Source organism: Dendropsophus ebraccatus, chromosome 3 (assembly GCF_027789765.1).
Source record: "Dendropsophus ebraccatus isolate aDenEbr1 chromosome 3, aDenEbr1.pat, whole genome shotgun sequence".
Classification (NCBI taxonomy): domain Eukaryota; kingdom Metazoa; phylum Chordata; class Amphibia; order Anura; family Hylidae; genus Dendropsophus; species Dendropsophus ebraccatus.
In genome coordinates this window covers 48,428,755-48,451,689 of record NC_091456.1, presented here as the reverse complement: position 1 = coordinate 48,451,689, position 22,935 = coordinate 48,428,755, and the positions used below count along the sequence as shown (strand labels likewise).

At 43.9% G+C, this 22,935-nt stretch overlaps 1 protein-coding gene and 1 long non-coding RNA gene across 3 annotated transcripts in view; both read right to left on the bottom strand.

Moving 5' to 3' along the window:
• Nucleotides 1–22,935, bottom strand: part of SHC3 (SHC adaptor protein 3) — a 99,387-nt gene that overhangs the window by 62,776 nt on the left and 13,676 nt on the right. The window contains exon 2 of one of the 2 annotated variants that reach the window (XM_069961699.1): nt 6,668–7,301. In XM_069961699.1, coding sequence (XP_069817800.1) covers nt 6,668–7,207 — 540 coding nt within the window. In that variant the 5' untranslated portion in view covers nt 7,208–7,301. Of the gene's footprint in view, nt 1–6,667; nt 7,344–22,935 lie in introns of those variants that run through there. The other variant, XM_069961700.1, reaches the window with a different exon arrangement.
• LOC138787088 (uncharacterized) lies at nt 17,610–22,873 on the bottom strand. Its single transcript, XR_011362292.1, has 3 exons — nt 22,824–22,873; nt 20,999–21,084; nt 17,610–17,707 (listed from the first exon to the last, which is right to left on the bottom strand). It is a non-coding gene; the product is annotated as an uncharacterized lncRNA (long non-coding RNA).

Below are 22,935 nucleotides of genomic sequence, written 5' to 3'. Positions count from 1 at the left end.
CTCCAGCACTGGATAGGGCCTGGTCTCCTTGGCAGGGAGTCCTTTTTAGGGCCACTTAGCCATCTGGGACCATCACCAGTCTTTTGCCCTTGAGACACCGCCTGAGCGCTCTTCCCTCTATCAGCACCCCTCCACACTCCCCCAATAGATGGAAGTCTCTTACCAGCTGAAGGCACAGGTCTGGCACTCCGGGGAGGTGAAGGTGCTGCAGGAACATCACGGAGGTAGTCCTCGGTCACCTGGAACCTCTCGACAAGGTTGACAAGTTCGTCGGCACTCCTAGGGTCACCTTGTCCCACCCAGCGTTGTAGATCAGCAGGAAGTGCTCGGAGGTAGCGATCCATCACGACCCTCTCTAGGATCTGGGCAGGAGTAGAGGTGTCTGGCTCCAACCACTTTCTTGCCAGATGGATCAGGTCATACATCTGGGACCTCGCTGACTTGTCCAGACTGTAGCTCCAGTTGCGTACCCTCCAGGCACGGACAGCAGCAGTAACTCCTAGTCGGGCAAGTATCTTCGCTCTTAGCCGAGGATAGTCCTTGACCTCTTGCTCACTGAGGTCATAGTAGGGCTTTTGAGGTTCGCCTGTTAAATAGGGAGCAATGACTTCTGCCCACTCAGTGGAGGGTAACTTTTCTCGCTCAGCCACACGCTCAAAGTAAGTAGGCCTCAACATCGTCATCAGCAGTCATCTTTTGCAGCGCTCGCTGCACGGCTCTTCTCACAGAAAAAATCTCTGGAGCGGCTGCTGCCAGCGGCTATGGATTAGCACCTGCAGGCGCCTCTTGCTTTGCTATCAGGTGCTCAATGAGTTTCTGTTGTTGAGCCATCTCTTGCTGATGTGCAGCCATTGTCTGTTCATGGCGCAGGTTAGCGCCTGTCACAGCCTGTTGTTGCTGCCTATTAGCCTGCTGGTGTGCGGCCAATGCCTGCTCATGGCGAAGGTTAGCGTCTGTCAGAGCCTGTTGTTGCTGCATATTAACCTGTTGCTGTTGCAGACTCACTTGCATTAACTGCTTCAACATTTCCTCCATGTTACTTGTCTGTTTTTGGAGTGAAGCAGCAGCCTTCACCCAGGACATAAGCAGCTGTAGCCAAGTTGATGCCCCTAGCAACCAATTTGCCCGCTCCGCAGCACCAATTGTAGGGATCTTCCTGGGGGATGGTGTGTTTGGACACAGTTCACAGCAGACTTGGCTTTGTAAAATAACAGCTTGGCGTTTATTTGCAGCATAAACAGTCCAGCAAACATAAATACAGCAACACCGTGCTTTAAAAACAAACAAAAAGGTCTTGCCCATCTGGGCACTTACTAACCAACTGGTCGCCTATCTGACACTTCGATCAGTGGTATCGCACGGTATGAATCAGCCCCAGCAGTGACAGTATTCTTTGCTCCCAGCAAACACAGCATGCAGGCTGTTCACTCCAGGCTGAGAGCAAACACTGGATCCTCTGCAGGGCTTTTACCTTGTCAGGCTGATTAGGGTCCGAGACACCGGACCCCAAAACCTGACCTGGATCGGGGGGAGGGAATGGCAAGTCCCACTAACAAAACCTACCTGCCATTCCATGTAAGTCCAGGCCCGGCAATAATAAATAATAGCTCAGCAGCATAACACTGCTGAGCACCGATCCCTCCTGGACTTACCATCTCATGCTACGTATTAACCTGGGTGAGATGTACATCCCCTCGAGCACTTCTCCCGTGACATGTCCACAATATATATATATATATATATATATATATACACACACACACACACACACACATATATATATATATATATATATATATATATACAGTGGTACCTTGGTTTAAGAGTAACTTGGTTTAAAAGCGTTTTGGTTTAAGAGCTCACAGTTTTTCAAAATTGTGACTTGGTTTAAGAGCATTGCTTTGGTTTAAGAGCTTCCTGTGCTGGGTAGGAGCGCAAGCGGTGGAGGGGCATGGTCTGCACAGCAGGGTCTACAGCTCTGTACTCTCACCCAGGAAGTCTCCCTCACCTTCCAAATCATAGCAGAACCACTTCAGGCTGGGGCTTACATCAGGGGACAGGACTGTGGAGGTAATCTCTCCATAGCTGTAACCCCTCTCTCCCCGGACAGAGAGCTCTGCATGTATGTGCCCACATCTGTCCTGCTCACTCCTGCATACTTCCTGCAGTCTCTGTCAGCCCTTGTGTTTCCCATCCTCTTCATTACTGTACAGTGACTTATAATATCACATATTCTGCTGTTTCTGAATGTTTGTTTAATCGGTTTTACATGTTATTCAGAATAATAAATCATTATTTTTGGGGTGTGGAACCAATTGTCTGCATTTCTATGATTTCTTATGGGAAAATTTGCTTTGGTTTAAGAGTGGATTTGGATTACAAGCACGGTCCCGGAACTAATTATGCTCGTAATCCAAGGCACCACTGTATATATATACATATATATATATATATATATATATATATATATATATATATACATACATACTATGGGGGAGATTTATCAAACATGGTGTAAAGTAATACTGATCAGTTGCCCCTAGCAACCAATCAGATTCCCCTATTCATTCCTCACAGACTCTTTGGAAAATGAAAAGTGGAATCTGATTGGTTGCTAGGGGCAACTGAGCCAGTTTCACTTTACACCATGTTTGATAAATCTCCCCCTATATCTATATATACCCCAGGCAGACAGCTGTTTTTAGGCAACAGTGATGGCTGGTAACCTAGACCACGAGTTGTAAACAATGTAAGGGGAAAAAGCAGAATATAGGAAGAAGGAGACAAGTTTGCAAAATAAATATATTTGCAAAAATATATAACTTGACGATTTTATGCTGCAGATATCAATGTAACTAAATGATGGAACACGGCATAAAATCTGCAGCTTCAAATCCTCTGAAGTTCCTGTACTTGTAAGGGTAGCTTTACACTTACCGTATCACAGCGGATTTGATGGTGTGGATCTGCACCACCAACCAAAATGGCACAAAATGACACTAAAACAGTACATATTATACATATAGTTAATAATATAGATTCTAAATGTATTTATACTCACTCAGTGTGAAACCTGGGCCTGTTTTCTTCTCCCCCCTGTGCTTCTCTCCACCATACTTCTCAACCCCTACTTCTCTCCTGTGCTTCTCTCCACCATACTTCTCCCCCCTGCTTCTCTCCTGTGCTTCTCTTCACCATACTTCTCCCCCGTGCTTCTCTCCCCCATGCTTCTCTCCTGTGCTTCTCTCCCCCATGCTTCTCTCCACCATACTTCTCTCCCCCCTGCTTCTCTCCCCCCTGCTTCTCTCCACCAAACTTCTCTCCCCCCCTGCTTCTCTCCGCTGTTTCTCTCCCCCATCCCCAGGTTTCTCTCCCCCCCCCTTCCTCCTCACTTCCTCCAAGATGGTCAACAATCAGCGGAGACCAGGAGCGTGGTGCGCTGCGGCGGGCCGTAGCGCACACGTTGATTGGATGCGTGCATCACGGCCCGCCGCAGCGCACCACGCAACCGCCCACATTATAATCCGCCACTGATCCCTGCGCATTGCCGGGGAACAAAACACAGGGGCACCATAGTTTGGGGAACTTTCCCCGCGGCACACCCGACCATGTGTCGCGGCACACTAGTATGCCGCGGCACACTGGTTGAAAATCACTGATCTAAATGACTGAACACAAATAAAATCTGCACCATCATATCTGCTGCAGATCTGCTGTGAATCCTGTACTTGTGAACACACCTTAAAAGTTTTTTCTTTGTTATTCAAAAAATTGTCTACTGCCGAAGCTAGTTATTTGCTGCAGGATCACATGAGCAACATATGTAATTTCTTCACAGCAAGAAAGCAGGGAAACCCCACAGTGGTAGCTGGAATGGAGTTGTAGTGGAATTGCAGGCAAGGTTTGCAAGCAGGTTCCTGTCAGTAGATAATTTTTGTAAAAATACTAGAAAACCCCATAAAATTTTTGTATATTTTAGAAAACCACCCTGTAATGCATTGGCTTAACACAAATAACCTATACTAATATGAGGCCAGTAAGTCATATGAATGTATTAAACCTTATGGCATTACATCCACCACACAGTGGCTTTCTAGTACTTATTAAAGTTAAGGCCCTATTCCACCAAGTGATTATCGGCCGTATTGGCTCATCGTTGTCTTTCAACATGTTAAAAAAAAACTACAACAATTGCAACGCTCTGCTGGCTGTCGCTCCATGTAATAGGAGCGGCATCACCAGACTGCCCGCTATCTCCTATGGGCTCCCCGAACAATCTAAAGATCATCCAGGCCCGCCCCCCCACACACACACACACACTCTTACCCGCTCACTGTCAGCATGTGTAATAGCCCCAGCAGCGAGCAGGGAACAGGAAGCAAGCGAGTGCTGACCTGACAGGTCGCCACTCGCTTGCTCCTCAGCATCGGCCCATGTATTAAAGCCTTTACACAAGATAGCCTAATCCATATATATAACCTCGGCAGTGGACACAGACAATGAGGCTATACGCATGAACAAATTGTATAGCCTCCTTCCACTAGCATACACAGAGCCTATATCTTCTGCTCCTTGTAGTGGTTTCCTCCTATTTGGCTGATAGAGAAGGGTTCCGAGTGGATGAACCATGTCTACGACATGCATAAAGCAGTTATCCTATTAACATGTGAACATTGTTTTCAACTAGTGGTGATCTGAAGTAATGCATGGGTACATGAGAACATTGCTGGTGGTTACGGCCAGTCACACTGTTAGTTTTTTAGGGTAGTACAGGGGTTACTGAAAAAAAAAAAATCACTCGATCATTAAGCAGCTCCTGCATTCATGCAAGCTGTGGGATTGGCTGACTGGGATAAAGCAGTGTCAGTGTAATCTATCAGAGACCTATGGAGAATATAAGGAGGGGAAAGCATGCTCATTTTAAAACCTCCTGTGGTCAGAGTGGGTCCCTCCCCCACTCTGTCTCTTATGCATATACTGTATATAGGCTATATGCTACACTTGATAACCCCTTTCACCATAGATGAAGTTATCTTGGAAAATGCCACCATGCTGTACTTTATTTTTTTAATAGGGCGGTTTTTATAAAGTCAATGTTAAATGGTAATTACGATGGTTAAGCAAAAAAATAGAAAAAAAATACAGAATATTGGTAAAATGTCTCCAACATAGCTCAGCATCACTTAAAGAAAGAGAATAAATTGGATTTTCTTTGTTGTAAATGTTACAAATGTGATCCCTATACTAGGATGTTAGAAACCCCTGCTGTACATTGTGTACTGTGTACACCAACATGTTTGTGCCACTTGTTCTATACAGTGAAGCATATGTATGTAATGGACGTGGACAAAAAAGCAAACAAAATCTTGGCTTGAGGGCTGCTTTGTTATATAGTGTGAATCTATTAGGGAATGGTTAAGTGAGCTAAACATTTACAACAACCTCATCCCTTTTAAATATTTATTACACATGATATATCTCATCAATTCCAGCTATAACATTTATCATGATTTAGTATGAATTTGTTCGTCACGCCAGCAAAAACTCAGGCTGAACATTATTTTACTGAATGCCCAGGAGGTGGGGGCAACAAAGATGGTAAAACCGAAGTAAGATACTAAAGGGGATCCGAATATACAGATTCTTCACTGAGAATAAAACACAAGTGTTAGAAGGAGTCTATTATAATGCAAGTGCTATTTACTTGTCAATAGTCTATATAAAACCACAGAAAACAGGAATTCAATAATGAGGTAAAAACAACAAATCAGAACAAGTTTAATACATTGACTTTCTGTGACCCTTGAGCACGCTCTTGGCCTTGGGTACCTTAGCGGTAACATATAAAGCTTGGTTCACACTTGCATTGGGATTTCATTCAGCACCACAAAACAGAGCTGGATGGTCCTATCAGCTGACAATGACAGATCCAGATGGATCCTGTGAAATCCCATTGACTTCAATCTGGTCCATCAGGTTTGCTTCCTGCAGGATTTGAGTGAACAAAAAAAATTGCAGGATTTTTTTGTCCACTCCAGTAAAATAAACGTAACCTGCTCCCCAAATGGAGCTCCAATGCAAATTTTATCTTATATACCTATTGGAAAGATGGAGAGTGAGAACTGCCATGTTGTGCACTTTGATGGCAACTGCGTTCGATTCACAAGAATATAAAAGCTAGTATCATAGTAGGATGTATTTATGCAACAGTTAACTTTGGAAGCATAAAAGGACATTTTTTAATTTAAAGATAACCCCTAGATACACTGTTATTCAGGAACATTGCAAACACTGCGTGCTGTCTTTAATCATTCTTCACACAACGAGGTAAAATCTGGTATAAAAGGTACTGAAAGCACATACAGTCAAAACAAAGACTTAAGTGTGATTCTTCTTTAATCCCAATGAACAGCAAATGAATTCGCCTCAGATCCCCACTGCATTCATTAATTTACCTGCTTCGTCTTCACTATCACACACAAAGCTATTGTAAACTCTAACAATCCTCTATGGTAGTAACAATGGTAGCATGGATTTTGCCAGTACGTTGCACAAAATCACTTTGCACATGTGAAAACCCTTAAAAATTAAATGGCGTTATAAAAGCTAAACCAAACTGCTCATTTCTAACGTGAAAAAGCAGAGAAGGAGAAAACAGCAGACCAACCTTCACAATGTACGTCACTCCAGGTCCCTGAATCTTCTCATTCGAGTGCAGCCATCCTCGAGAAGGCTTATTGACGAAGCTGCTACTTTGATTCCAGTCTTCACCTCCCAGATGCATTTCTTCCGATCGTGTTTTTTTCCCTGTGCTCATCTTGCCCACGTCCTGCTGAGAACACGGAGGGGTAGAGACAAGGTTACATGTGTTGTCTGAAGCCCCTGCTGCTGTACTAAGAGCAGGAGAGCTACCCTGTAACTTGGAACCAGCAAGCTCCTTTACTGCAGAGGAAAGGTTTTTTATACCCAACAGGCTGCCCGTGCTGGAGAGTTTCATGTGAGACACTTTGTGAATAAATGTACAAAGAGAGGTGGGTCCATCTTCCTGGTCCTTTTGTAAGTCTGTGGTCGGAACCAGGCACGGAATTGTAGCTGGGTTACCAGCGACCGTAGAGGCTTTACTGTTCGTGGACAGGTTGTGCAAAAGATCGTCGACCGGTGTCACAGATTCATTCTTGAAGCGGTTATACTTGGTACGTTGAAGCATGCCCTTTTATCTAGTTTCTTTCATATGTTGTGGCAAATCTGATGCCAGTCTAAGAAACACCTTTGTTAACATTGCCAGAGGTTCATAGTGGCACCTGTAAAACCAAATGCAATAAAAAAGAAAAAAATCTAAAAAATCAACCCTATAATAAAATAGTGGAAATTTAAAAAAAAAGAGCATTGATTATTAATGTTTTCTCTCCTGAAGAAGAAAATGTCTGTGTGTCGGTGCAGCTATAGGTTGAGAATGAAGGCAGGAGCAGACAGTTCTATATGACATTCCACTTCTGGTTAGAGCTGCCAACTCGCTCACAGCAAAAGCATGACTCACACAAATGAGGAGACCCTTTTCAACAAAAGGCTCAGTGAGCACTGCAAATCACTTCCTGTAGCACAAAAAAACATCCACCCACTTACAGCACACTAGAACCAATCAATTCTCAAATTTCCTTTTTCCCAACTTCGCAAACGGATCATTTCTTCAAGTTCTATCAATTTTTTTACTTACCCTCCGTAGGTGATAAGCTCCTGTAATATGTAAAGGAAGTCATCTATATTATAGTCCAACCATATACTGTCTCTCTGAAATCTCCACCAATATAGCAATCGGTACCTACTATAGACTTTGACATAATTCCACTGTGTAAAATTGTTTCGGACGCATGCATGTATGAAAAAATAAGAAAATGCTTTTTTTTTTCTTGACAAGGCTTATATGAAAATGACAACATTACACCCTTCATTTTTGTAAAACAGACACAACTGCGTACATGACGACTAACACAAGATTTAACAGGCCACAAATGATGAGAAACAATAGGGATGTATGATAAGTTAAGTCGTCCACTGCAGCAATAATATCACACTAACCCCCATCCAGAAAACACACACTGACACACACACACACACACACACACTGACATACACACTCACACACACTACTAAAGGCTGCAGAGTGCAAAACCACCAAATGAACTTATAAATGGAGATATTTAATGAGTCTCCTATCTGACACCTGATATAAGTCAGCACCTCTGCTCCCCGGAGTGATGAATAATGGAGAGCTCCTCTTTAACGTAAGAGCGAGCTTCCAGTAAAGTAGAGAATAGCCTTTCATTAAGCACACGACACAACCTGCTGCAGTATTCTCCCAGCCTTCCTCCTCTTACCCCCTTTTTTTCTAGCAGCACAGCGAATACTCACATCATAGACTGTTTCAGCAGTTATCTAAGGCAAAGAACAAGCTCTAATCCCTCAAACGCTTCTCTTCGTTACATACAGTACAAATAAAAACTGCAAAATGTGAATGAACCCTCTATTTATGTGAATGAAAGGGCTGGCTCGCATATCAATAATTCTGTGAATGAAGCAGGGCCATGCAGCCTCTGCCTGGCAATCCCTTGGGTGCTAACCGTTCCATCCAATGAGAGACAGCCTGGATGACTCATTCAACAAAGGCTTGCTAAATAGTGGAAGAGTCCATTTTGATCACAGGCAGCATTCTTAAAGACGACAAAATCTAACCTAATTAAGGAGCTTTTTGAAAAACAATTACGTCTCCTTAGCTTCGACAAAGAAACAGATGTTAAGGACGAATAAAAATCTGCCCGTTGCCGGATGCACGGTATAAATCCATCTCTTCGAGGAGTGTTTAGCTGTACCTGCTTCATTCATGAATGTGCTCATTCTTCCCAATATGCCTATTGCAGCACATTAAATTGACATATTGAGCCACAACGTCTGTATGATCTTTTACTGGGAAAGGGTTTGTACGCTGGAGAGTTAACCCTTTGCTTTACATACCGTTGTATGCACAGATTTCTATGAGGGGGGGAGGGATGGATTTCTGGTGATTATCTGCAATGATGACCTGGTAATACAGCAATATCTTTTAGAATAGATAGATTATAATGCAATCCTTTTGGACAGTCACTAACGCTATATGATTCCTTTACGTGGTAACAGCCAGTGCTATTACATTTATTCTTTTCTTTTTCAGATACAGATAAGAAATAAGTAGCATCAGCGTCTTTTTAACAAAGAAGGTAATGAGCTAATTCTGCGAGTTTGGGATATAACAGGGGTAGGGAACCTTGGCTCCCCAGCTGTTGCAAAACTACAGCTCCCATCATGCCTGGACAGCCACTTTGGCCGTCCAGGCATGATGGGAGTTGTAGTTCTGCAACATCTGGAGAGCCAAGGTTCCCTACCCCTGGGTTATAAGGTAACTGCTGGAGCACAACTCCATTTCCTCCATTGTCGACTGGGAACACTTTAGAGAGGGGCTGTCTTAGATGGGCAATGCCAAAGCTTTAAAGGGGGAATTATCAAGAGCTGTTTTATTTGCCGCTCTTGTCTAAAATTCTGCCAGTGTCTGCTTGTTTTTTTTTCTAGACACAGGCCTTAAAAAGTTTTCCCTTTAGACCTCCTTCACAAGACTGTAAGTGTTTTCTAGACCAAAAAATACAGACCACAGATACAGACAGAATATGGATGGAATATATATGCTGTCCACATTTTTCACTGACCCATTAATTTCTATGGGTAAGTTAGTTCTGCATGTGCATTTGCAGTGTGTGTTGTGCATATGCTTTTTATGTGGACAGGACTATCTAAAAATATATGGAACCTGAAAAAAAAAGTTGGGTGCCTTGCCCCATAGGAATCAATAGGTTCTATACTGTTGATTACAGATCTGTAACTATGGCCAGTGTACAGATTTAAGGTCATGTGACAGAGGCTGTAGAGGGGTTGTGCCATGAAGGAAACTTGGTAAAATCAAATGTGTATTATGCATACAACTAACACCTCTTTACTATTTTTTTTCTCCCATAAGGTTTAATCACTCCCTGGTTTTCTCTCTAAACTGTGATCCTGCAGTTGCCATACAACAGTGCACACACTTTTCCACAATCCCTGATGCTTGGAGGCTTAGAGGAGACTAACTACCAGTACTTCCTGAAGATTGCAGTTGAACCGAGCAAGCATTTTCCCTAGGAGTTCCTAGGACGTTGTGACGTCAGGGGAAAATGATTATGGATTTGGGGATTTGGGATGAAGCTTATGGATTGCCCCATTCACCAATCAGTAAATGCAGCGGTGTCCCACCCCAGTCACTGACTGGCTGAGCGGGCAGTCCATCAACTGGCTTGTAACATTGCAGCTGAAGCAGATCCCCAGCGGGGCTCGAGGAGCAGCAAGCCAGAGCTGGAGAGGAGCAGGGAGAGGTAAGTAATGATTATTTATTTTTCCCTTTGCCCCTGTCAGCTGTATTTTTTTTTCAAATGGCCGGACTTCTCCTTTAGGGTATGTTCACACTACAAAATTGGCGATAAATATCAAACGGAGTCATGTCAATTCTTTGGCCGGATGGCGGATAGCTCCTTAGTGTGAACATACACTAAATGTCAGCTTTAAAGGGGTTATTCAGGATAAAAAAAAAAAAAGTTGCTTTCTTCCAAAAACAATGCCACATATGTCTTCTGTGTGTGGTATTTAAACTCAGATTCAATCGAACTAAGGTGCAATACAACATGCAAGCTGTGGACAAGAGTGGCACTGTTACTGTCATACAAATTGGACATGTCATAGAGACAAAAATGTCAAAAGTTTTGATCAGTTGTGGTCTAGATGCTGAGACCTGTACCGGTCACTAGAACAAGTTGGGAAAAACATTCAGCTCTCTACCTTATATTTTCTTGCTGCCGGAGACAGATTCTATAGAAAAACGGAGTCCAAGGCACTCAACTGCCTCAACTAAGTGCTTCTTCCTGCTCATTTTAGTGACCGTGGGGGTATCGGCACCCAGACAATTTTTTATGTCTGGGTGCATTCACACTATGGAATCCACACCGATAAGCTCCGGCGGATTCTGTGCGCTCGTGGCCCACACTCCCACTTGTAGATCTGCCCATCCCATAGGCTCCATTTATTGAGGCAGATTCCGCCGTCTGCCCAAAAAAGAATTGACATGTCAATTCTTTGGGAGGATGTCGGAATCTGCCTGAACATAGAATGAAGCCTTTGAGACAGCCAGATGTTCCAGCAGGAGCGCTCACAGAATCTGCCGGAGGTTATCCACACAGATTCCGTAGTGTGAATGGCCCTCTCTATGACAACATTAACACTTTAAATGGGAAACCCCCTTGATTAAGGGCAAGCACCACAAACACTCAGATATATAAATACATACATCTGTTCTCGAACCTTATGAGTTCTGGAAGGCTGTTCGAGAACCGAGCTGTGTGTTTTACATGGGGAACAATGTAAATCGTTTTTTTTACATTTCATGGGTCAGGTGTAGAGCACATGGCCCATAGAGTGTAAAGACTAGCAGTCGGCCGCCTGGGGAGGGAGGATGTCACTGTGCAGGAGCTCAGGTCACCCCCAATACGCTGGCATCCCCTACATGCACCCCCCAATACACTCTATATTATCAGCAGTCCAGGAGGAAAAGAAGCTCCTGCACGGTGGCATCTCCCTGCTCCAGGTGGCCAGCATGTCTCCTATGCAGCTGAGTGCGCTGGCCGCCTGGATAGGGAGGACGTCACTATGCAGGAGCTCTGGAGCTGCTCTTCTTCTCCTCCTGGACTGCTGGTAGTATAAAATGTACAGGGGGATGCTGTGGGGGATGCCAGCATATTGGGGGTTACCTGAGCACCTGCACAGTGACATTCTCCCCAAATGGCCGGGGTGTCTCCTATGCAGCCAAATGCGCAGGCCACCTGAAGAGGGAAGATGTCACTATGCAGGAGCACAGTTTAAAGTGGGGATTCCCGTCATTATGACAGGAATCCTTGCTCCTGTGAGCTTCGGTGTCCGAACACCTCAATAACTCAATTTATATATTTAAATAAATTAACAACTCAAGACTAAACAACTTAATTTCTTTTAATCTATCCTCATAACTAAGATTCTCCATTCCCCTTATTAGTTTAGTTGCCCGCCTTTGTACCCTTTCCAGCTCTAGGACGTCCTTTCTATGAATAGAGTTCCAAAACTAAACAGCATACTCCAGATGAGGCCGCACCAAAGCTTCTGCAGACTTACTACAGAATAGCGTGTTTAAAGCAAATTTCCCTTCCCCTGTACTGCAGTGGGACTGAATGATGTGCACACGTTCACAAAATTACTTTGGTGTCTAATTTCTTAAAAATATATATTTAAAAAAATATATATAAAAGACCACTGCATTAGTGTTTGTGACTGCCAAATGGGTCCAGGAAATATGTACAAAAAAGTAAAAAAAAAAAAAAAAAAAAAGAATCATATAGAAATAAATGTAATAATACCACTGTGAACGACGCCATAATATGCTTTTCTTTTCGTTAGGATACAGCAGTATAAAGAGAAAAAAAATCATTACTGGCCCTTTGTGTGAAGTGGCCCTGTTGCAATCCAATTCAATATATGACATAATGTATTCATGGGCTTGTTGAACTACAGTGAATCATTGTGTTTGCTCCATAATGCTTAGGAGCGATGAAAAGAAAACGTTGTTTTAAAGCGGTATAATGCCCCTCCACTGCAGCTATGTCATTAGTGCCATATTGTAATTCTATTTATCCTCACTATTTCCAGCACAGGAGGGGTTTATAATGTAAAAACGTTCGCACGAACGGCAACGTTTTAGACTACCTGACTTTCCAAGGAAACAATTCTTACAGCTGCAAACAGGATGATATACTGTGAGAACCCTCCCTTAGCAACAAGGGTTGCTATGGAAACGCACATGGGAACAAGAATATGTTGGAATTTGTCAATGAAATCATTAGGATCTGATAGGAATAAAGAAAAACAAATAATAGTCAATTATTTATTGAAACATCGTGGGTGTATTACAAGTTTGATGACGATATAGAAAAAAGGTCTTTGCCAAATGTGTATCCAGGCAATTTAAAAAAGGGAATTCATTTTCCTGCGGATTAGGAATGCATGTCATCGTGTAAGCGCTCCCGAGAAGTGCCTATGGATCATCAGAATGAAATTAACCTAAAAGGACCATTTAGGAACATATTCAGAATGGATAAGCTGTACAGGAGTTCAACCATACTGTAGTAATGACCATTATAAAGTACACAACAAAATTTTTTTTTTATAAAAAATGTAATATTCTTTGAACCGTAATGTATAGTGACAGTTTATTATGTATATACACTTAAAGGGGTAGTTCAGCAAAGAGAAAAAAAAATCTTTCAAATCAATTGGTGCCTGAAAGTACCAGAGATATGTAATTTAGTTATATTAAAAAATCTCAAGTCTTCCAGTACTTACTGTGGTATATTCTCTCCAGTCTGGACAGGAGAGTTTGTTTTAAACTGCGAATGGCATCCAAACGAATGCAACTGAATCATTTAAATAGCGGATACCCTGATGCTGCCTATGAAGCCTAGTTCCTGATTATATTTAACAGTATTATAACCCACATATGCCTGAATAGCAGGCTTTGTCAGTACAGTAGTGTGAAAATGTAAACTGAATCAGAGGTCCCGGTATCATAATGATATGTGATGCTGGAAGCTCCACATTCTGTTTCACAGCACATCATCCGTATACATGACCCGTACACAGAACAAATGAATGCCCCCTTAATGTATAACTAGTAGAGTTGAGCGAATCGGGTTCGGGTTCGAGTCCATCCGAACCCGAACGATCTGCATTTGATTAGTGGCGGCTGCTGAACTTGGATAAAGCTCTAAGGTTGTCTGGAAAATATGGATACAGCCAATGACTATATCCATGTTTTCCACATAGCCTTAGGGCTTTATCCAACTTCAGCAGCCACTGCTAATCAAATGCCGAAAGTTCGGGTTCGGATGGACTCGAGCATGCTCCAGGTTCGCTCATCTCTAATAACTAGTAAACTAAAATAATATAAATCAATATTTTTTATTTTTTTATAATTTAGGTGCCCCATAATAAAAGTAAAAATGATATCTGAAATTATTTTCAATTATTTAACATTATAACATTTTGTATCAATGCACAGTTGATGCAAGGACACAAAACTGGATTTAAAAATCAGGTTGCCCCTTTAGACTAGTCTTGTCAGATCCAACTGTTTTATGGCTGGATCTGCTGGCAATCAATTATTCCCGTCCTTGGGGACGAAAAAACTAGCTGCGATGGATTAGAGGTACAAGATACACATGAATGAGTTGCTCACCACTCAAGCGTCAATATACAGTATAAGGCTATGTTCACACTACGTATATTTGAGGCTGTATGTTTGAGGCTGTATAGCAACCAAAACAAGGAGTGGATTGAAAACACAGAAAGGATCTGTTCACATAATGTTGTAATTGAGTGGATGGCCGTCATTTAATGGCAAATATGTGCTGTTATTTTAAAACAACAGCTGTTGTATTGAAATAATGGAAGTTATTTACCATTATATAGCGGCCATCCACTCAATTACAACATTGTGTGAACAAAGCCTTTCTGTGTTTTCAATCCACTCCTGGTTTTGGTTGCTATGAGGACCTGACATGAGGACCAAATACAGCCTCAAATATACATAGTGTGAACCCAGCCTAAGGCTGGGTTCACACTACGTATATTTCAGTCAGTATTGTGGTCCTCATATTGCAACCAAAACCAGGAGTGGATTAAAAACACAGAAAGGATCTGTTCACACAATGTTGAAATTGAGTGGATGGCCGCCATTTAATAGCAAATATTTGCTGTTATCTTAGAACAACGGCTGTTATATTGAAATAATGGCCGTTATTTACTGTTATATGGCGGCCATCCACTCAATTTCAACATTGTGTGAACAAATCCTGTGTTTTTAATCCACTCCTGGTTTTAGTTGCAATATGAGGACCACAATACTGACTGAAATATACGTAGTGTGAACCCAGCCTATTAGTATAAATAATAGTGATGAGCGAACCGGGTTCGGGTTCGAGTCCATCCAAACCCAAACGATCGGCATTTGATTAGCGGGGGCTGCTGAAGTTGGATAAAGCTCTAAGGTTGTCTGAAAAACATGGATACAGCCAATGACTATATCCATGTTTTCCACATAGCCTTAGGGCTTTATCCAACTTCAGCAGCCACCGCTAATCAAATGCCGAAAGTTTGGGTTCGGATGGACTCGAGCATGCTCGGGGTTTCGCTCATCTGTAATAAATAAATATATAATAATTATCAGAACTAATGGTGCGTTTACGCGAAGCGATAATTGGACCGATCGTACGATTAACGATGTCGGAGTAACAATTTTTTTTTTCATAACGATCAGTGTTTAGACGGTACGAAATATCGTACGGAAAAAATTGTTTTGCAATCGCGCGCCCACAGCCCGGCCTCCCGCTCATCCGCAGCCCCCTGCGCTGGCTCGATCGCCACCCCCGCCGCTCTCATCGCCGCCGCCGCTCCGGTCACCCCCCCACCGCTCCGATCGCCACCCCCGCCGCTCCGGTCGCCCCCCCCCCCCCCCCACCGCTGCCGCTCCGATATCACCACCCCCGCTGCCGCTCCGGTTGCCCCCCCCCGCCGCTCCGATATCGCCACCCCCGCTGCCGCTCCGGTCGCCCCCCCCGCCACTCCGATCGCCACCCCCCGCCGCCCCGATCGCCCCCGCCGGCCCACGGTCATACGTTACCTGCTCCGCGCAGCAGGTCTTCAGCCATCCCCGGTTCCGCTCTTCAGTGCACTGATTGGCTGAAGAGGGGAGCCGGGAATTTCAAACGGCTCCTCTTCAACCAATCAGTGCTACTCTTCAGCACTGATTGGCTGAAGAGGAGCCGTTTGAAATTCCCGGCTCCCCTCTTCAGCCAATCAGTGCACGGCAGCACTGATTGACTGAAGAGAAGCCGTTTGAAATTCCCGGCTCCCCTCTTCAGCCAATCAGTGCTGCCTTGCATTGATTGGCTGAAGAGGAGCCATCTGAAATTCCCGCCTCCCCTCTTCAGCCAATCAGTGCTGCCTTGCATTGATTGGCTGAAGAGGGGAGCCGGGAATTTCAAACAATCATTGCTGAAGAGGAGCACTGATTGGCTGAAGAGGAGCCGTTTGAAATTCCCGTCTCACCTCTTCAGCCAATCAGTGCACTGAAGAGCTGAGCCAGGGATGGCTGAAGACCTGCTGCGTGGAGCAGGTAACGTATGACCGTGGGCCGGCAGGGGCGATCGGGGCGGCGACGGCGGGGGGGTGGCGGCCGGAGCGGCGGGTGGCGATCAGAGCGGCGGGGGTAGCGATCGGAGCGGCGGGTGGTGATCAGAGCGGCGGCGGCGATGAGAGCGGCGGGGGTGGCGATCGAGCCGGCGCAGGGGGCTGCGGATGAGCGGGGGGCCAAGCTGCGAACGGGGGGCCGGGCGGCGGGCGGGGCTGCGGGCGGACTATCGCGCGATGACTGTTTACACGGAATGATCGCGAATTTTTTGCGAATGACGAACGACGATTTGAGGACATGTTGAAAGATCAAAACGGACGATTGCTCGTTCGTCGTTTGATCGTTGGCTGCGTTTACACGTATGATTATCGTTCGATTTCGATCGTTATCACGCAAATTCGCCCGATAATCGTTACGTGTAAACGCACCATTACAATTTAAAGGGGTTATTAAGTGCTACAAAAACGTGGCCACTTTCTTCCAGAGACAGCATGACTCTTGTCTCCAGTTCAGGTGCGGTTTGCAATTAAAGGGGTTATCCAGTGCTACAAAAACATGGCCACTTTCTTTCAGAGACAACAAGACAACTCTTGTCTCCAGTTCAGGTGCGGTTTGCAATTAAGTTCCATTCACTTCAATGGAACTGAGCAGCAAAACCCCGCTCAAGCTGGAGAAAAGAGTGGGGCTGTCTCTGGAAGAAATTGGCCTATAATACGTTCCGTCTAGTAGGGCCTTTAGGCTGGGTTCACACTACGTTTTTGCAGTGTGTTTTTTTTTCATTCAATTTTGCAAAAACAGTTGGAAAAATGGATAGAAAAACAGATGCAATTGTGTGCAATCCATTTTTGCATTGACTTCCATTATAAAAAAAAAATATTTTTAAAAAAATTGCATCTGTTTTCTATCCGTTTTAACATCCATTTTTTGCAAAAACAGATTAAAAAAAATGGACTGCAAATATGTAGTGTGGCCCTAGCCTAAAAGTAAAAGAGAAAAAAATAAAGTGAATTAGAAACAAGAGTATTTTAACATGGCATGGATCCTATTGCCTTTATATATATCCTGGTCCCTTCTTCTAATAAATCCTAATTGCTGTATATATGTATATACTCACTTGCAACACTTTACAAATTTGAGAAAGATAGGGGGGGGGGGGTTCTGAAAAGGAAAAAAAATAATGTATGCCTCTGGACAGCAGGCAGAGGAGATCAAAGAAAGGATTACCTTTCACATAAAGTCACAAAGGGATCCCATTTAAAGGTCTAAAGATTGCACAGACCTGAAAAAAAGAAAGCTTGCAAGAGATTCCTCCCACCGCAGGTCAATTACTTCCTTTTATCACAGTAAGACCAAAGCTGTGTCATATCATACATTGATTTTTACCTAGAAATGTAAAGTGGCAAACGGTAGAATGAGAGATATGTGTGTAAATTATGGCTTCAAAATCAAGGATACAAAACAATGTTAATATATAGAAACACACAATATGTCGTACTTGATATGTAATTTAGACATCTTGCATCACATAACAATAATAAGTTGCATGTTGTCTTGTCTGTCGTGCTTGTATAAACCAGCGCTCTGCTTTGCTCAGCCTTTAGAATGTGAGAGGGACCTGCACGTTACTTATATGGAAATGAAGCTCGGTAACTCGAGGGTTAAACTGCTGAGTCGTGACTGCTTGTAGCAGTCAAATTCTCTCCAAGGATAAATAATTAAAGCTTCAGAAAGAATAAGCACACAGGAAGCAGCAGAGATTGGATGTACGTAGGTGTTAAGGGCATTCATTTTTATCCAATCGCTGAATAAAGAGTGCAATATTCATGCAATCTTGTTCATTCACTGATACGTGACCTGCACTACAATGGGAGTCTGCAGCATTGAGTTCTGCATCACAGACAAGAAAGCTTTTCACACAGTACTGTAGATGTGTCCGTACTGGACATTCCTTTAAAAAAATGTAGTAGCATTAGAGGTTACGTGTTATGGTTGAATAGATCTGCACTGATGCCATTAAAATATCAATGAAAATATAATATATTCAAGACCTATAGTTCTACAATGCACAAATTAGAAATTAATTCATATCATTAAAGGGGTTGGCCACTTTTTTAGTAAAATAACTCAGTGTATAGTATTAGTAAGATTACTCACTGTATATACTGACAGCAGTTTCATGTGCACCTCATAGAGCAAACATCAGACTCCCCTCCTCCAGGCTGGGCTGTCCTGCTTTGTGGTGAGTCTGTACATAAGATGGCCGACATGGAGGAGCATGTCACCATGCCCTGCCCCCAGTGTCCTCCATAGGCATATACAGGCTTAGTGATGGACATTGGGGGCGGGGCATGGTCACATGCTCCTCCATGTCGGCCATCTTATGGACAGACTTACCACAGAGCAGGGCAGCACAGCCGGGAGGAGTGTGATTTTAGCTCTATGAGGTACACAGGGAGCTGCTGTCAGTATATACAGTGAGTACACTTACTAACACTGTACACTGAGCTATTTTACTATTAAGTGGCCAACCGCTTTAAAAATTGTTCTGACAATGACTTCATGATCAGTAGACAACTAAGCCAGCGTAAAAATTCATACTAGTATTGCATCAGTATTACAGATCACTAATACTGATGATATCTGCTAGGAAAGAAACCAAACTACATAAGCCTGCCACTCTGACATACATCTTATACAGACATGTATGGTACTCACAAAGAAGTTTGGCTTGTTGGTAAAATTTATGGAAAACGTAAAGTAGTTAACCTGCTGAAAAAATCAACTGGTGCCAGAAAGTGCTAGAGATTCATAGTTTACTTGTATGAAAAAATCTCAAGTCTTCCAGTACTTATCAGGTGCTGTATGTTATGTCCTCTGATGCAGCGGGCCCCGTAAGCCCCTGCATCTACTAGAGTAATTATTCTTACCACTGGCAGGAGAGATCTCTTAAACATTTGGGTGTCCTTCTGATGTAAGCTTACTCTGCCAAGTTCTCCCTTTTATTCTTGGAAGTTAAAGGGGTAGTGCGGCGCTAAACAATTATTCACAAATTAACACACATTACAAAGTTATACAACTTTGTAATGTATGTTATGTATGTGAATGGCCCCCTTCCCTGTGTTTCCCCCCACCCACGCCAGACCCGGAAGTGTGATGCACTATACCGACCTAATCCGTGTCGACCCCCATCCGCCATCTTGGGACAATGATGTCATCTTCGGGCGGTCCAGCCGAACCGCTCCATCCGTCCCTCGTGCCGGCCCCCCTCTGCCACGTCATAACTGTGTGTTATTTTGTGAATAATTGTTTAGCGCCAAACTACCCCTGTAAAGAGAATCTGTCAGCTGCAACTAAAATTCCAAACTGCTTACACTGTTAGACTCCCCCGGTGTCCTGTTGCGTTGTCTCTGGTGTCTCCCACTGACTGCTTGTTTTTGAGGTATTGTCTTGCAGGAACACGATTCCTTTGGACAGCTTGTCGCACCTTTTAGCCTTCAAAGCTGCCTTCAATTGGTCCAAAAGTTCAATGTAATACCTTGTATTGATGGTGGAACAATTTTGAAGGTAGTCCACTAGCAGCATACCCTCCTTACCCCAGAACACAGACGCCATCACCTTTGTAGCTGATTTTTGCACCCTGAACTTGGACGAGGAGAACCACTGTGCCTCTACTCTTTTGACTGCTCATTGGTTTCAGGGTCATACAAATAAATCCAGGTCTCATCTATAGTGACCAGTCCATTCAGGAAGTTCCTATCAGTCTGGAAACACTGACAAATGGACCAGGAAGTTTTCACTCGCATGCTTTTCTGATCTGTTGTCAAACGTTTGGGGACCCACTTTGCAGATAGCTTCTTTGTGTTGAAATGTTCATGGATAATGTAACAAAAAATCCCTATGATGTCTGCTATTCCCTTAGGGCCCTATTCCATGGGAGCGTTAATCGGGGCCAATTATCGCTCGGTGGAATAGAGAGAACGATCAGCCAATGATCGTGTCATTGGCTGATCGTTCATTTAGGGCCAGACCTAAAATCATCGGTCCCCCACCGTGCATCGCTATGGTGGAATAGCGGTGCGCGGCGGGTGACCCACGATTTGAGAAGCAGCACCATACTTTACCTGTCCGGGCTTCTCCTGCGCTCCGTCTTTCTCCTCGGGTCCCGCTTGCAGCAACAGCAGCTCCGAAGCGGCCTGACTGAGCAGTCAGACCGCTCAGCCAATCACAGGCCGGGACCGCCGTGGCCAGTGATTGGCTGAGCGGTCTGACAGTTCAGTCAGGCCGCTCCGGAGCTGCTGATGCGCCGCGGGCCCCGGGGAGGAAGACGGAGCGCAGGAGAAGCCCGGACAGGTAAAGTATTGCTGCAAGGGCTGCAAGGACATCGGTAACGATGTCCCTGCAGCCCTCGCTTAACGATCATCGGGGGCGTGGAATAGGCCCAGTAAACGAGCGCCGGTCTAGATCGGTGCTCGTTTACATCGTTGCTCACCCCGTGGAATAGGGCCCTTAGCTGAAATTTTCAGATTCTCCAGTATGAGATTTGCACACCATCGAAAATTTCTGGAACAACCACTCTTGGTTGCCCAGGACGTTTCTTATCATTGGTGCTGAAGCGGCCCGTTTTTAATTTGGCAACCCAGCTCTTAACTGTACAATATGAATGGCATTGATCACCTCTCCTCTGCACTCATTTGCTGTGAATACTGCCTTAGACTCCGCCATTTTGTTTTCCTGCGTGCCTGGATCACTGTTGCTATAAGCTACATACACAAAATTTGGAAAAGATATATATTAGATAAGTCAGATAAGTCAGATAAGTCTTTCATGTGATGTAACATTCATTACCAGAGAAACAAAGAAAGAACACAAAGCCAGAGACTTATCAGCAGTCCGTCTTACTATCTTTAACTTATATTGGTCTGGTCATACCTCAGAGCCTATGCCAATTGGACAGAGATAGAGAAGGCCTATTTGCTGATATTATTTTGTCTTTTTCACCATTGGAGAGATCATTAAAATTAGTGGTTGAGATTTTTGCAGGGTTTGGTACTATTAGTTACTATAAGGGTAACCTCTCAAAACCCATAATTATAAATAAGGTGTTAGCAACAAGAAAGTCAGTTGAAACTAGAGTATTCCCTTCAATGGACTGAGGAAACTATTCCGTACTTAGGGATCACTCTCGCAGATAATATTCTAAGATGCCTATTTCATGGATAGGACATATCTTCATTATTAAAATGGTGATATTGCCAAAACTATTAAATTATTTCTGTAACCTGTTATTCTGTAATCAATTTATTTATCAACATCATTTTTAAAGCGTATTCAGAATATCATAGCACAGTATGTGTGGCTGTGTAAAAGAGTAAGGGTTTCTGAAAAGATTTAGTTTGCTGGTAAAGAAAGGATGGATGGGCTAATATAACCCTGTACTATTATGCAGTAATGCTGGACCAATGAAAGTAATGGGTAGAAATAGAAATGGCAATGCCTTCAATTCTAGATCTCCACGTATTACTACCGTGTTTCCCCGAAAATAAGACAGTGCCTTATATGAATTTTTGCTTCCAAAGAGGCACTATGTCTTATTTCTGTACCCCAGCATACTCACCAACATGAAGCAGGAAAGCCATGAGTGAAGCAGGAGCACAGCAGCAGTGGGACCAGGAGCATGCGGGGGGGACGTGCGGCAGGTTACCTCCAGCATGCTTCTGGACGAGCAAGGGGTGTCATGAGGAGTAGCAGGGGGTGACAGGGGGTTGGCCTTAATTCGGGGGGATGCCTCACTTTAGGCTAGTTGGGGTATCTTATTTTAGGAGGATGTCTTATTTTCGAGGAAGCATGGTATGGACGTTGAGACTAAATGTGGGAGACAAATTTTTTTGTGAGAGACTAAGGGTCCTATTTTACAGGCCGATGGGGCCCCGATCAACAATGTAAACGAGCGCCGATCTGCTAGACCCTGCGGTCCTGGCCTGTGATTGGCCGCTGCGGAGCTGCTGATGATGTGCCGCGGGACCCGGGGAGGAAGATGGAGTCGAGGAGAAGTTCTGCCAGGTAATGTATGCTGCTGCTTCTCAAATCGTCGGTCGCCCGCCGCGCACCACTATTCCATCGTAGCGATGCGTGGTGGGGGAACGATGATTTTAGGTCTGGCCCTAAATATACGATCAGCCGATGACACGATCATCGGCTGATCGTTCTCTCTATTCCACCAAGCGAATCGGCCGATTATCGCTCCCGTAGAATAGGCCCCTACGGTGGATACTGTTATCACATGGCACACTGAGGCGAGAACCACATTATGCAGAAATGGGAAGGTGGGGTGGGGGATCAAAAAAGTCATCATGGCAGTCGGGTCGAGATGGGGTAGAAAAGGGAAGGTAAATGACAAAGAAAATTTCACCTGCCAGGCAGTGAATACAACTGTAATGTAATTCAAGCACATCTATCTTATTAGCAAAATTGTGGACATCCACAGAATCAGATATTTTACCTTAATGTTGGACAGGGTTCCCTGGGCTGAAGTTACTGCTTATCTAGGTCAATAGGGAAAGGACAAAAAAAAACCAGATGAGACACAATGGGTGAAACATATCTGACATATA